At 39.8% G+C, this 15964-nt stretch overlaps 1 protein-coding gene and 1 long non-coding RNA gene across 13 annotated transcripts in view; one reads left to right on the forward strand and one right to left on the reverse strand.

Annotated features, from left to right (window-relative positions):
• Positions 1-15964, reverse strand: part of NAV2 (neuron navigator 2) — a 379270-nt gene that overhangs the window by 150218 nt on the left and 213088 nt on the right. For all 12 annotated transcript variants that reach the window (XM_018083415.3, XM_018083416.3, XM_018083414.3 and 9 more), the window contains exon 2: positions 3451-3568. In XM_018083415.3, the coding sequence (XP_017938904.2) occupies positions 3451-3568 (118 nt within the window). The remainder of the gene's footprint in view (positions 1-3450; positions 3569-15964) is intronic.
• Positions 10648-14566, forward strand: LOC108641454. The gene is made up of 3 exons (XR_003916235.1): positions 10648-10760; positions 13650-13739; positions 14375-14566. It is a non-coding gene; the product is annotated as an uncharacterized LOC108641454 (long non-coding RNA).

The raw sequence follows: 15964 nt of genomic DNA on the forward strand, positions 1-15964 counted from the left end.
GAGCCACCAAAAAGAAAAAAGCAGCTGGAGTTTCCTAGTGGGTCATGCCTCCAGAGACAGCTGGGGACAGAAGCCAACTGGCCCGACAACATCTTGTACAGTGACAGGGAATTCTTTTAAACTACAAAACAGATTTAAACTCTGGAAGCTGAATCACTGCTGCGTGGAAAACTGAGCACTACATACATACATATATATATATACATATATATATACATATATATGCTTGCATGTTAATTGGTTTGCTTGTAGGGTGAGTATAGGTTTTAAATCCAGATAGGAAATTTATGATCCCTAACTCTAAGAATTTTATTATTTTTCTTTTTTTAAAGCACAAATCACGAAAGAACTTTTCAAGCTTCTTGGGCATGGTTTACATGCAACCCTATCAGCACAAAAATACAGTTTCCACCTTTAAAGACACAAGTGAAACAATGAAATCCCTGAGGAAGTGAATGTTTGCCTCAGTCTTCATTTGCTCAGTTTTACCTTTCAGGCTTAAACCCTGAAATTATTTCAGTGCTAGTCTGAAGAACCAGTTATAACCAAAGTTCAGCTTCCCAAAGTTCAGTTTCCCACATTTCTTTCACTGCAATAAAGACAGGCGTTCACATCCCATTTGATTCATATATTAAAACCTATATTTTCTACCACTCCCATATATTCCCAGGACAGCAGACAGAACTCCATCTCATTTCATGGCTTTCTTCAGCAAAGAGGATCAAATTTCGCACCCTATTCCAACAGCAGTCATAGCAATGACAAACAAGGTAGTAACACAACTTCACTCTTGCATGGTGGGTCCTTTTTAATGCATCCATGTCACAGTACACCTTTATCCCACACCAGTGCCTTTAAGAATTTATGCCAATCTGAAAAAGACTGCAGCTAAATTCACTGTATGGTCCCCAGAGTGGTCTATCAGCCCTTACACACCAAGAGCATACATTGCTTCCAGGAATTCCATCTGGGATTTGGTCATTCAGAAACAAAGACAAACTTGTTAAATCCCATTTTCCAGGTCCTGTGCACCCATCTTGGAATATTTACAATCTCTCAGTTCAGAATCATGCAATATCTCTACCAACTACATTTATAATAGTTTGAAAAATTTATAGCTGTATTTCTATAAATTGGCACCATGCATAATTATTCCTTGAAAGGAAACTAATGAACTTGTGAATGAGTTTTCTCTTGTTTGGGACAAGCATACAGATATTCCTCTAATAACCCAGGTCAGACCCAGTATATCTGCATTCATGAATTTAAATACAGCTACTATGTTTATATGGCATTACTAAGGCATATATTACTTACACATTCTTTTATAGACTCATGAATTTTAAACTGAAATAACCCAGAATGCTGGGAATGCATTTAATTGACTTGCAAATTAGAAAAAAACTGTCATCATGCTTCTATGTTATCGTTAGCAGTTTTGAAGATTATCTCTGAAGTCAAATGCAGTGATGTTTGGTTTCACCTCTTTATAGATTTGCCCCTCATTTGGATGCTTTGGTAAAAGAACAACCTAGTTGCTATCAATTTTAAAGTTCCTTTTTCCTAAATGCAGCTATTTCACTTCAGGAAGGCAAGCACAAAGGACTGCCATCATTGCCTTTATGTAACCATTAACTCTCATAGTCGTCTTCTTACATCTGTGACATAAATCTCAGATGATGACTCAAGAAAAGCTGTATCACTAATAACTAAACCTGAATTAATTTCAACAACTTTGGATAATCTCCAGATACTCGAAGCACATACAAAAAGGAGGAAGGATCTTCATGGCTGCTTTTACACATAGCACACCCTAATACAAAAAAACCAAAACCTCCTGCACTACATATAGAGGCTTTCCTACTATACAGTTAGAAAAAAAAAAGCTTGGATTTTCCAGGCTACAGATAAAGCTGCTTCTGAGTGTGAAAGTTCTCTCCATCTTTGTGACAATGAGATGCAGCTGTGTAAGGCCATACACAGCAGAAACAAATTACTTTTCTTCACTGATAATTCTGAAGATCAAACTGAGAATGTTTAAATATGACTTTTCTATCATATGGGAAAACATTCTGTGAAAAAGAAATCCTTCCTCTCATACTTTAACTTCTGACACCTTGCAGACCTTATCTTAAATATTAGCCAAAAGGCAGCTCTTAAAAGGATCAGGGAAAAAAAAAAAGCAAAGGTTATCAAAAGAATAATTGTTTCTGTGTATTTTAGAGGGAATAATTTGAATTTCATAAGAGTTTTAACAAGTCAATACTCGAATAGCTACATTTGGTAGAACCAAGTTCACATTCTGATGGTTGTAGTCTTGCACATGTTCTCATGCAGAAGTTTCCCATAACAGTGTTAAGGCAGGGGAGCCAGATAGGCATGAAAGCAATCAACACCTAACTGCTCCTGAGTTTCTCTCCATCAAAGGAAACAGACATAGGAGGAAGCACTGTTCACAGAGAATACCTGTCAACACCCAGTCAATTCATTTATGGCCTGTTTATACCTCTGTACCTGCACGGCAGGTCTACAATGCTACTGAGATATAATGTGGATTTGTACCTTAAATCAAGGAACTACCTCGTTTACAGCATCTCAACCACATATAAATATGCATGCTTTGATGTGTTAGTTCACTGCGGGCTTCTTAATTTGCATCTCAAATCTGTTAGTTTGCTCCTAACAATAGTTGTCCTAATTCCCATTAGCAGGCTTTCTGATTCCATCCATCTCCATTGGCCCATGCATGTGTTTTGTTGCATCCCAAGTACCAGAGGGATGAGCCTCTGAAGGAACTAATGAAGGATCCAGGCCCAAGGGAAGAGGGACAATATGTAGCTTTACACGGAGAAAATGGCCTGGAACTTTCATTATCTACAAACATTAGTGCAAACTAAGAGAACTTTAGACAACTGAGTGTGCAGCTGAGATTTCTCCTAATGATAAATGATCTTCCTCATCTGAAAACTAGTCAGGAAAGATTTCTTTTTCTGTCACGTAAAAGTTGTGCTCCTTCTCCTTTCTCAGCTGCATACATGGATTTTCCAATTCCAGTTGGAGACAGGAGGTTCAACACAGGAGGCCTGTATCACTGGGAATTATATTCAGGCCAGTACCCAAAAGGTATTAGAAATAGAGATAGTGAAGGCTAACAGCATCCTAGCAGAAAAAAAATCCCTCACGAGTTGTTTTTTTAACATTCAGCCATGTGGAGTAATATTGCTGTGTCAGGAGATCTTATCATCAACATCCAGTATTTTTTCCACTATACTTTAAGACACGTTTTTTTTTCAAATTAATTAGCAAAGTCTCTGTAGGAAAATTATCTACATTATCTACATCCATGTAGTTAGATCGATTTCCCCCCAACACTGTGTTTATGTAGAAGACAAAGACAGTGATTGTCTGAGCGAGCTGCTGGATACCTGGTACAAACACAAAGTCACTCACCTACAACCTGGATTATTTCAGCTAACAGGACTCCATCAGTCACATCTTGCTGTAAATCCTTTATCAATCTCTTGTGACCAGATTTTGCCAGATAATGATTAGCCCAATCCGTATAAATCTGTTAGGAGAAAGATAAACAAAAATAAACTATTACTCATAACATAACCTTAAAAATGAGAGTTCTTTGTTTCTCTCAGTATGCAAAAGGCTGATATAACATCACTGCTTTTTTTCCTCTTTGAGACAAGTCAACAGCATTAAAATTCAAGGCATTGTGCAGATCAAGTGTTCAGCTCACTGTAGTATGGATTTTCCTATTCAGCAATCTGACATCAAAGCTCATGGAAGATGATGGGAAACTCCTGAATGTGTTACAGCTTGAATGGATCATCAGGAGGTAAACGAAATATTCAACAGCTGCAGTGACTCTGTAGAAGACATTTCAATTTCCACCCAAGTGTTTTTTGCATTTTCCCTTTGACATTTTTTCTTGATAGCTGATATTGAGGAAGTTTAAAGATTTTTTTTCCCCAAAAACACTCCAAGAATATATTAGCTATATAGCAATTTCATTGTGAGGAAACTCCTTCGTTAATATTACCAAAGAAACCTTTCAAGGCCCTAAAAATCCACCAGTTCTAATAAATTCCATCTCATAGGTTGAACAGGCCTATTAAATTGCTTTTAATCTTATGTAAACTTCTAACTGTTGGGATTTATTTAAAAATGTATTAACTGAAAATTAAGCACACAAAGCAGTGAAAAAGCCCTCTAATTTGCACTAAGTATTGCTCATCACATGCTAGCACAACTTATTCAAGATCACCAGGAAACTTATAAAACTTTTCATGCTAGGTTAACGAAAAGAAGCTAAATCACTTGATTAGGAATTTCTGCTTATGAATTGAGTAATGTTTCCTGTTCTTCATATAGGACAAAATTTAAAATTTAAGACTTTTTTATGTGACCTACTTACATTCCAAAGAAACAAGGTAAACACAATTAAATATCAGCATTTTACCTTTCAAATACCTAAATATTAAGATTCACCCCTACTCTGAAGAAATACATTCATCCCAATTTGATCTATCAGTAAGCAGGTGTAGATACCATGTGCTTTCTTAGAGCATGACCTGTCCCAACACTCCAGAGACCCTATAAACCACTATGCTGATGACATATGTCTCACACCAGTGTGTGAGTCACTGGCCTGGAGGGAAATGTCCACACACCAGTATTCAGTCCCCAGAAGCCCAGGGAAAGCCCTCCCTGTGCAGTGCCCAGGAACTACTGTTTTCCTTCACTACTACTGATGGAAACAAAAGAGCACAAGGAAAAGGGCCTGAACCCTCAGCTCTGTGATCACTAGGCTTTGAAGAGTTCTATCCCAAGCCTTTAAGGAAGCAGATGGAAATGATGGCTACTACAATCAGATTCTGTCTGCTGGCAAAACACTGTTGAAACAAAACATGGGTTCACAGTCACTCCCCTTCCATCATGCCACTCCTGAGCTGTGCAACTCTCCATATCACTGGATAACAGAATGATTTGGGTTAGAAGGGATCTTAAAGATCATCCAAGTTCCAACTCCCTGCTATGGGCAGGGGTGGGGGGCACCTTCCACTAAGTCAGGTTGCTCCAAGTCCCATCCAACCTCACCTTGGACACTTCCAGGGATGGGGCAGCCACAGCTTCTCTGGGCAACCTGTGCCAGGGCCTCACCACCCTCGCAGGAAAGAATTTCTTCCCTATTTCTAATTTAACTTGCCCTCTTTTCAGTTTAAAGCCATTCCCCCTTATCCTATCACTCCAGGCCCTTGTCCAAAATCCCTCTCCAGAACAACCCCAACTTTAGGAGAGGTGCTCCAGCTCTCTGATCACCTTTCATGGACCTCCTCTTGCACTCACTCCAGCAGGTCCACATCCTTCTTGTGCTGGCGGCCCCAGAGCTGATCAATGCAGATCCCCTAAATTACTGACTGATATGGCTGAGCACAGCCACAGCTACTAATTTCAGGAGCATCTTAATCCTTGCTTTTTCAATGTGATGGTCATGTTCTTCTTCATGGGAGTTAAAAGCCAACTGCCAAAACTAAGGGTGAAGTATTTGTCATGAGATGGAGGAACCTGGATATAACAAAGAATTGTAATTTCACACTCCTCCTTCTGATTCAATGTTAATATGATAAAATGAATAGCAGAGATTTTGACCAGAGTTTTTGGTTATAAAGTCTTCATTTGTGTTTTGTTTTGGTTTTGTTTTTTTTTTTTAAAACCTGTGAAACACTACTGGTAGCAGCCATGAACAAATCACTTAACATCTGAAACATATGTCCCTCTTTTCCACCATTCATCCTTTACTTTCCTCTTCAGAGCAGTGGGATGTGCATTTCAATGCCAACAGAAAAACACAATGGAACACCTCTGATAAAAACAGGGCTGAAAGACACCTTAATGAAATAAAGGTTGAGTACATGAGTGAATTCCCCAGCTGACCAATAAAGAAAAGGGGAAAGAAACCCTCACTGCACAAATGAGACATTGTGTTCCTTAGCCCCTTTTACAAGAAAACATTTTCCATAACAGGAAGATACTTTAGAAGATCCAATGACTTCAAGGAACTAGGATTGACTTAACCTACTTTTCTGCCACATGGTTTTAGCTTTCTTATCTACAAGTAAAGACATACAAGGAAACACGTTGGAAACTACTTACTTTGCAAGTGCAAGGTCCACACACACCCCTACACCGTTCCTGCAATTTAGCTGACAAACAACTTATCAAACACAATAACCACGTTTCCTTTAATGAGAGAGCTGCAATGAATGTCCTAATTTAACACAGAATGACTTCCAGCAAATTTAAGATTATACTTTGATGCATCAGTTCCATCCTGGATCATTCCCATGATGCAGATCATCACGCAGTCAGACAAATCCTTGGATCAGACCCAGAGTTAAAACAGGAGCAGACCCCTCCTGGCAGAGCCTGAAATCACAGCAACGGCAAGACCTTGAGAGCTGGTTAGGATTGATTTTTAGGTCAAATAACAACGTGAGAATGTATGGCTGGCATTGCAAAACTGCTATCCCATACTTGTCTTTACTGCCCTAATTCCTATTGCACCCAGGAACATCAGAACTTAGATTCCTACCCCGTAAATAAACGCTGCATCGAAGAAATCCCTAAATCCCTTAAATGCTCCCAGTAAAGGGGACAACCTGAAAGAAACCAAATACCCACTGTCTGATTCACTGCCTATGATAACACAAAGAAACTCCCTCTAACGGTAAATTATTCTTGTAAACCCCACTTCGGTGCCGAAGTCAGTCTGTGTTTGATATCTGAACTACAAGCAGAGCTTTTATGTTTATTATAAAATATTCCATTAAATGCACACCAGTACAGAGGAAATATTTGTTTCTGGGGTATTTAAGGGTGTGGAATATTATTTCACTCCACTAGTAGATTAGAAAAGCCTTTTGCATGAAAATACAGACATAATAAATCTGTCCTTCTCTTAAAAGTGTTATTATACAACATTATTTTGCAACATGCATTAACATGCAAATTATTACTGTTTTTTAACTGACTGGGCTACATATTTACAAGCTCTATCCAGGTTTATTGCAACAGCTCTTTGAGGTCACTGCTGATTTTTACAGCATATATTACGCTAATCATGGAAACTTTCCAGGATGTTTTCAAAACCTGTTTGTTGCGAGTCTTTGTAATGTACTACACAAATATGATTCCTAATGTTTCTTTTCCTTTTCCATACAAACAAGTGAAAAAATATAAATACAATGGCTGCTATTTCTAGACACATAAAATATGTTTCAAAGCACACGGTGTTTTCAAATGTTCAAAACCAGGCAAATAAATGGGAAAACAATAATAAAAGAAGTAGGAAATCACTGCTGAGAAACTTTCCATTTTCCTATCTCTGCACATGAATTCTGAGTGTTCCTCAGGTATTTTCAGCAAATGAGCTACAAAATCACATTTGAATATTCACATGAAAATTACCTGAACAGTTGTCTAATTAAAAAACATAAAAATCTTGTGATATGAAATATTTGATCCAAGAGATATTCCCTTGTTATATACACCAGTATGGGTTTTTAAAACTTTTCAGTGATTTTACACAGTATGAAACTCATTGAAAGCAGCTTCATTATTTTAGTTACAAAAATCAAGTGAACATCATGATTTGGGCATTAATCACTATAAGCAGGTCTTTGTGTCCAAGTCAGTTTAATGTTTAACTTGGAATTAAGTTCTAGCTTTTTTTCAAGGTGGACTCAGCTGTTTGGTAGCTTTTTTTCTCTCTTAGGAATCCAGTTATCTGGGAACAAAGACAAATGTGAAAGACTTCTTTCTTTTCCCTTCAATCCATCAGATTTGAATTAAGAATGTTACAGTTAAGCATTGATTTTGGAAATATTCAGTACATTATGAGTCAGAGCTAAAAAAACTAGTGAAAAAAGCAGTACGGTTTTAAACAAAACAAAAAAAAATCCAAATTCAAAAGCTTTTGAAAGCTGTCTGTAAAGAGAAAGACCTGAACACTGTCTTCCATCAATAAGTTTGAAGAATTTTGAAATTTAGTTGGGTTTCTCCTTGCTTCTCTTTCCTTAGCCTCATACCTGCTTGTTTCAAAGCAGGTTTCAGATAAGAGAGAAATTTTGCTTTCCAGTTAGGAGATCCCTGAAATTTCCTGGCACTTCAAGCCTCATGTAACATTTCTGGCTGCACTGAGAGAGCACATCCACCACAGCCAAGCTCACCTCAGACCACCTGCCCTGTATCTGAACACCAAACCAGTACAAAAGGTGCCTTTTGCAGAACTGGTTGTTTGTTCAAGCCCACACAGCCCCCACTAAGCACTCAGGGAAGGCCGGGGAACAAAGCTGACTAGCAAAAACTCTGAAGCTTCTGTCCACTTTAAAATAATTCATACATGTTTTCTTAGCCTTGGAAAAAAAAATCAAGCAGAAAGCCAAACAAACTAGAGCTTGCCTGGCCAGCTATAATGGCCTGAAGTTGGCATCTCAAACCACAGTATTCCTCTCTTCATATACCATTTGGAGGCAGCAGACTGATACCTGGGTGGTTCCTCTTGATCTGCTGGTAGGTAAGGCCAAACACAGCATCTGTAAGACTATATACCTCTGTTCCCACAGCCAGTCATACCCAGGATACAGAGCATGGATAACTCATGAGAGCAATGAATCCAGGAAAATCCTTTAGAGACATTAGAGGAGACCCAGTATATCCATGGGGCTGCAATTAGGTTAGGGTATCAGGTATTATCATGTACTCCAGAGTCTCCTTTAAATGGAATGCAGTCCTACATGGGAAGGCAAGAACTACCCAATATTTTTGCCTCTGCATTGGTATTCTGAATTATGCTCATGAAAAGGAAAGGCTTCATATGAATCTACTTGAAAAGAATGTCTCTTTTCTATTGCAACTAAGTAGAAAATATGCCTGAATCTTTTCCTTGTTATTCATTTCCACACACACACAAATCCAATTATAATAAACGCCCAAGTAAATTTTCAAACCTTTCTTTCCTTCTCTTTACCATGTCAGTTCCTTACTAATCAGGCTGCAATTGTTTTCTTCCAATAATTATCATGAATCAGGCTCTCGTGAACTTGGTAACAGCTGAAGAATATCTTTTTGACATCATGTAGCATAATTAGAGCAGAGCAAGGCTTTTTCCGTGATTGAATAGCAGGGTTAGCCACACTGACGAACTCCCATTCCAGAACACCCACTACAGTGCAATGCCCATGTTGCTGCTAACCAAATCACTCTGCCCACTGAAGTTCACAGGGAGCGAAAAAAACAAAACACTCCAAACCCTAAAAATAGACACAACATGTTGAGATGATACTAATGGGAATGCCTGCAGTCGTGACAATGTTATGGGGCAGAAGCCCATCAGATGCTGCCCCATGTAACAGGGTTTACACATGTAGAGTCACGAAATCCCAATTTCTGACTGGTAACACTGATTGCAGTCTCATGCTGATCCATGCTACAGTCCAACACAATGATCTCATTAACGGATATCACACTGTAAAGCCCAGAGCTAAATAGCTAAAGCCAAAGGTTTAGCTGAAAACCTCAATCCCTCTGAAGCACCTCTGGCTCCAAGGGGGCACAGTATGGATAAAGGCTATTTTGAAAGTGCATAGAGATTATGTCCCTGACAATAATATGGCTGGTATATTGCTGAGTTACTGGCAAAAGGACAATGAAGAAGCACATGGTAAAAAAAAAAAAAAAGTGAAACCCCATGTTTTACAGCATTTGTCACAGAACATTTTTCAGGTCTTACAATGTGTGGCCCCCACGTTTCTTAAATCCTGCAGAAATCCACATCTGTACATCTGTACCATGACACAAATCCCAGTAAAAGGTTAGTGTTGACTCTTCTAGAATGAATGAAGCTTTGCATTGCTATCCAAAAGACTGTTGCATGGGTTTTTTTCCTCAGTGTAAGTTCTTGCAAGACAAAAAACCAAAGGGCTTAAAAAGCAGGACATAAGATAGATGATGTGTGCCCACATCTCTGTGATAAAATAAGGGTGTTAGTGGGCTTTGAGGAAGGAGTTCTGTCTACTCCTTTTCTTTAAGGATATAGCCAAGGGTATGTGGACATGAAGGATATGAAGCAAGAATCCACTGTCCTTACAAATGCCCATGAGTCCCCAGTGATCCCAGCTCAGAGGGAGAGGTGGACACATGAGGTAAGGCAGTGAATAGCTTCTCCTCTCTGCTCTGAGACACTGGAAACATCCGGAAAGCCAGGATGGGAGACTGGAGATTAGTCTACTCCATCCTACCAGTACCTTGGCATCAATACCAGCTAAAAAAATGAGGAAATCACCAGAAACTTCAAGTCTGAGGTGATGATGGGCTGAACTGCAGGTGGACTCCTTCCAGTAGGCAAGTGAGACAGAAAAGTGACCTTCCTGGAAGGAATCCATACAGGAGGTCAGGTCAGACTGGGCTTTGAGCAGACTGGTCTAGGGGAAGGTGCGTCATTAGAACGAGATGGTCTTTAAGGTCCCTTCCAACCCACACCAGTCTGTCGTTCCAGGATTTGCAATCCTCTAAAAATAGCTGTCACATACACATATATACACCTACTAAATTAGTACCTAATATGATGCCAGTAAAATACTCTCAATTACCTAAAGTGTTGGAACCTTTAAGTTATCATCAACTACTGAGACTGCAGCTGTAACCAACTGAAGTTCCCACTTGGTTCCCACTTTTCTGGGGAGACAGAGGTAACTGCTTCTTTTTTAAAATTTCTTACAGGAACTAAACTAAATGATTTATTCTCTCAGATGTGCAAGTGTTGGCTGGAACTGCTTGAATTATTACCCAGTCGGTGGGAGGTATTCTGCTGAATATTACATTTTACTGGACACTTATGTACATTAATTACCCTTTCGAAGTTACACAGATAAATGGGTAATTTAAACACCACTGGGACTACTCATTTTTCTCTCCTTAAAGCCTTATTCCCGACTGAGGAGGGTTATTCTCATGCATATGACTACTATTCAAAAGCAATGGGCTGCCTCACAGCACACAGAGCCAAGCATATGTGTCAATTTTAGCATGTTTGCTGCCTTTCCCAGGAATAGAGCCGGGGACTATCCACATTTCAGGGCAGGCACTGCTCTCTCTGAGTTTCAGAGCAAATCTTTGGTAAATATTAAACAAGCAACATGCTTTCAATTGCCTAGCTGGCACCCTTCTCACCTTACTGAATATTTTACTATATTCAATATAAAAGAGGAGAAAAGAGATATTTTCTTTATTTTTTCCCCCAATTGTACAGTTTCTGAACCCCATTACTGACAGGTGCTGGCTACACAGAGGGGTAAATACTTCTCCCCAAGCACCAGCTAGAAGGTGAAGCAAGGACGGCGTCTGTGCCGGCCTCCAGCGCGCTCCACTCAATGCTCCCATTATCCACGTCTGCCACATACAAATCCCTGGCAAGCTGGAGCCACACACCACGCCAAGCAGGTGGTCACTCTCTTATCCCCCCTTGCAGAAAACATTAAGTCCTGCATAGAAATGAGGTTACATTCACACCTGCATCAATTCCTTCGCATATCCCAAGGAGAAATAGTTTAGTTTGCTGAGCTGATCGGCAAAACCCATTCCGAGTCACATTCAGCCACAGCAAACAACCGATTTGACGTCATGCCAACAAACTGTAATTTACCTCAGAGAAGAAAAGAAGCAAATCTACTTTTTTTTCCCAGTGTTTTCTAAAAAGTAACCTAAAGTGCACAGCTAATCATTTTCAAATATGACAGTTCTCCTGCACGAAATAAACCCATTTACATCTACTACCACACACAAATAGCGACAGAAAAGGGCTTATCTGAAAAGGTGATACATATCTACTCCGAAGGAAAACCACAGAAAATCTTAAGAAGTTGCAGAAGAAAGGGAAAAATAAATAAATAAAAAAATCACTTCTAAGGCTGCAGATAGTTACTGTTCAACAGCACCGCTGCCATGATCGAGGAGCCCAAGAGCTGCTTACTGTTTTATAATGGTCACAGGAAAATTTACTTCTCCCACGAACAGGGACCTGGAAGGTCATGCTACTTATTGGCATATTTAAGGTGAACGTATACTGCTCGAGTCCAGCTTGTCCTTCCTTCTCAAGGCGTCTATAGTTAAATGATTATATATATGCTGGCATGTGAAGCTTGGGTGGTTAATTTTAGCTGAAGTCACACATGCACAGTGCTCAGATTTCTTCCACTGTCACATTTTACAATTCCTACCCCTTCTGCAGCTCTTCCCTTACACCCCCAATGCTCCCTTCTCTCGCTACTGTCTGTAACAGGGAGTTTCAGTGTTTGACATCAGTTTCAAACAGGATCAATATATTTTATAAACACACTCTTGAATAATGAAGCCATTCACAGCAAGCATAAAGTTTGGCAGGCCTTTTGTGTTAGACACCGTAAGCATTAAGAGACAATTATTAAGGAAATCGTTGGGGTTTTGATTGTTTAGTTTTGTTGTTGTTTTGGGGGGGGGGAGTTACACAATCAGAAGACTTTCTACTTATTATAGAGGCAACCCCCTTCACCTAAATGCTCCCAGTGTCAGTGGAAATTTATTCTCTGAATGGAAATCCAAAATTTCACATGACAAAAAAGTCTGGATATATTTTTTGAGCTTCGGAGCATTCACAATATCAACCAATGTTTGAAGGTTTTATCTGTCACAAATGCAAGTTAATAAGCACCAGGCTGAACTGGACCTGGAGTGGACACACGTAACCTGGTACAGCAAGTGCTGCCTGCCCTCTGGCAGGACCCCACCATGTGCAAGTCAGCCCTAATCCCATAGTCTGACCACGCTGCTGGCATTCCTTAAAAACACAGAGCACTGGCACTCGTACAACGCTTGGCTGGAATTTTGTGTATTAAAAAAAAATAACACAGCCAGTGTTGCCAAGGTGAGAAGCAATGACTGCTTCACCTCCCCTCTTGCTAAGCTGAAGGATGGATGTCTGACATTTTAGCTGTTGATTTTTCAAAAGGCACACTTCTGCCAGAGCAAAAATCTAAGCTGCTCTTTAAACTGCTCGGTGAAAAGCAAACAGCTGGGGAGCCACGCTGTCTCCACAGGAGCTCTCCCCCCAGCAAAGCCCACTCCCTGCGGCTGAGGGGTGTGTTTGTTCTGGGGAGGTGGAACGCTAGCGGGGCTTTGATGGAGTTGGAAGTTTACCCAAAGAGCTCTGAGTGCTGGGCCTCTGATGTGCTCAGGGCTGCGCTCTGAGCAGCAGCCCCGCTGAACGCAGACAGGCACCCCATGCAGTGTGAGAGCGGAGGAAGCTTGCAGCGTTCCCCAAAACCCTTGAGCACTGAAGATGGGAGAAAAATCTAACTTCAGGCTGCTACAAACTTGAACAGAGTTCCTGCTGTAAGCTAATCCAGTACTCAGTGTGGTCAGTTCCCAGAACTCCATGAAGTCTTGGCCCGTGACAGTAAAAAAAAAAAAAAAAGTCTTCTAAACTTTTCTAATGAAGACAGGCTCATTTTCTCTATTTGGAAGAGGTGTGAGAGACTGTTCCAAACAGCTGCTGTATTTCATTGGTATTTTTCACCTGGGGTCACAAATCTGTATGTTTGCAGTATCATCTCCTCTGGGCAGAAAGCCATGGCCACAGGAGGGATCAAAACAGATGAACTATCACTGCTGGACTGGACTCTGAGAAACAAAGGGTAAGGAAAAGATTCCAAGAGATAATCTTGGAATATAATCTCAATAGGGCTAGAAATGGAACCCAATTTGCCATGTAGCATTTTAAGCACAAACTCACTCCTCTATTCCATTTTTTCTTGATTGCTTAGAGAATTAATTAATCAAAACAAGATTCACAGCTGTGAAGCAACTCCAAGTGAAAGTACAATTGGTTTCTAAGGCACGTGATACTAAACCCTTTCAACTTCTAGCAATGTATGAAGATGAAAGTTATCTGGTCCAAATACTGAGGCCAGAAATGTTGCAAAAGCTTTTCCTAATTTTTAACAAAATCAGTTTGCTGTGGGGATTAGGGAATTACAGAAATTGGCCTTGATCTTGCCTGAGAGACCAAATCCTAGCCCTCTTCTAGCCAAGAAGGTCCAGCCAACATTCCCCTTTGGGTCTGCTTAGTGCTTGATGGACAAAAATGAGACTTCAAAACCAGGGGCTGGGTAGGTTCAGTCCATAACAACACTGACAGCACCAGCCAAATACTCTCCTCTCCCATGAACAGAATGTCTAGTGCCACTCAAAAAACATGAAGTCATCTGCACTACCTTTCTCACTCTGTAAAATGTAATTTAGTTCAGTGACCAAGATTTTTCACAAGCAGCAGTGCCTCTGAAGCTGCCAGAAGCTGGCAAGAAGCAGTGCTCACTAACACTTGGAAGGACATAAAGCAACTTGCAACCAACACATGGATGAGAAATCACTGCAACTGAGTCATGAAGGCCAGCAATTTATTCCTCTCTTTATCTGCCAAGCAAGATAAACGCAAAATCTGGAGATGGAAGGAACAAAAGAAGGAGGAAACAAGAACCAAACTGGAGAAAGGACTTGACCACATGATTGCTTCAACGTATTCAATTCTCAATCATTTAGCACACATTTAACTCTTCTGAACAGGAATGCTGTTCTGAAGTTGGTAGTTAAAGAATTACATGTTAATTCCGTTATTTCTAAAGTTTATTGATGGCAAGAGTAAGAATGAGAAGGAGCCAACTATCTTTCCAAAAGGGTTTTGTATGTTCTACCCATGCTTCTATTTCTAATGCTCTTCTAAATGTTCCTCCTGTTCTTGGGCACTGTCAGAAATGGGACAGTTGGCTAGACAAATCTTAGGTGTGACCTACTTTTGAAAGACCTATTTTTATTTTAAGCTGCATTTTTAAGATAGTGATAAATGCTTTGTGACAGCTGAGCATTAATTTGTGTGGCAAAGACTCCATCCCAAAGATGCACAAAAAGACTAAGAATCTCTTAGGGTCCAGCATCCCATTAGATCCAGATTATCACAGGAGCTCGACTTCCATGTAGCCATCAAAATAAAAAACTGATTTTTCAGAAAACTTCAGATACTTTTTAAAAACCTGAACAAGTGCTAGATCTCCAGCATTTTTAAAACTCATCCTCACTTTTCAGAAGGGAAAAAGGAAGATACTCATATATATTTGCATCAACATACAGATGGGAGGATGCAGCCCACACAGGTGTCTGGTTCTACGTTTTGCTAATGAGATCTTGAGATAAATTTCTTATATTTGAAAATATTAAAACCCGTTTATGCACAGGTGGCAGCATTTTTGGTTTTGTTTTGTCATTCACTATATTCCTACATAGCCCAGAAATCAGGCTACAGCAAAAAGCTTTCTGCATAATCTGGGATCACCAGGGGTTTGCCATGTTTTACAGGAAATAAGGTCATCTTTATAAATTGTTCCTGCTAAGCACTTACCAAATAATACAAGTTGTTCTTTCTTTATTTTTCCCAAACAAAAAAAAATAAAGTGCTGAATTAATTTCCACAAACATAACAAACCTAATCTAATGGTTCTGCAGTTGGCCATCTGTTTCACAGATACGAATCTAACTGAATCTTCTGCTGACTGATAACTTTCAAAATTAAATTAAATTGTCAATGCTGACCCTGCTTCCAGCTTAGTTCCTCCTGCTTCCATTTAAAGGGTTGGGAGTGCTTTCTGTATCATGATCTATATGCCAATTAGATAGAAGACAACTGGTAATAGTTGAAGCTACACACTTGGCACCAGATCAAACTCAAAGGGGCAGAGAAGGGCAGTGTCCCCAGCTATGATGCAGCCTAAGGAAATATAGCAAAAAAGTTCCAGAGCACAGATGTTATAGCAAAAACTTTAGTTCCCCTTTCTCTAGTACAGTCTACATCACAAAGATCTTTTCAACC

This window comes from Manacus vitellinus, unplaced genomic scaffold (genome assembly GCF_001715985.3).
Source record: "Manacus vitellinus isolate BGI_N305 unplaced genomic scaffold, ASM171598v3 scaffold_63_pilon, whole genome shotgun sequence".
NCBI lineage: Eukaryota > Metazoa > Chordata > Aves > Passeriformes > Pipridae > Manacus > Manacus vitellinus.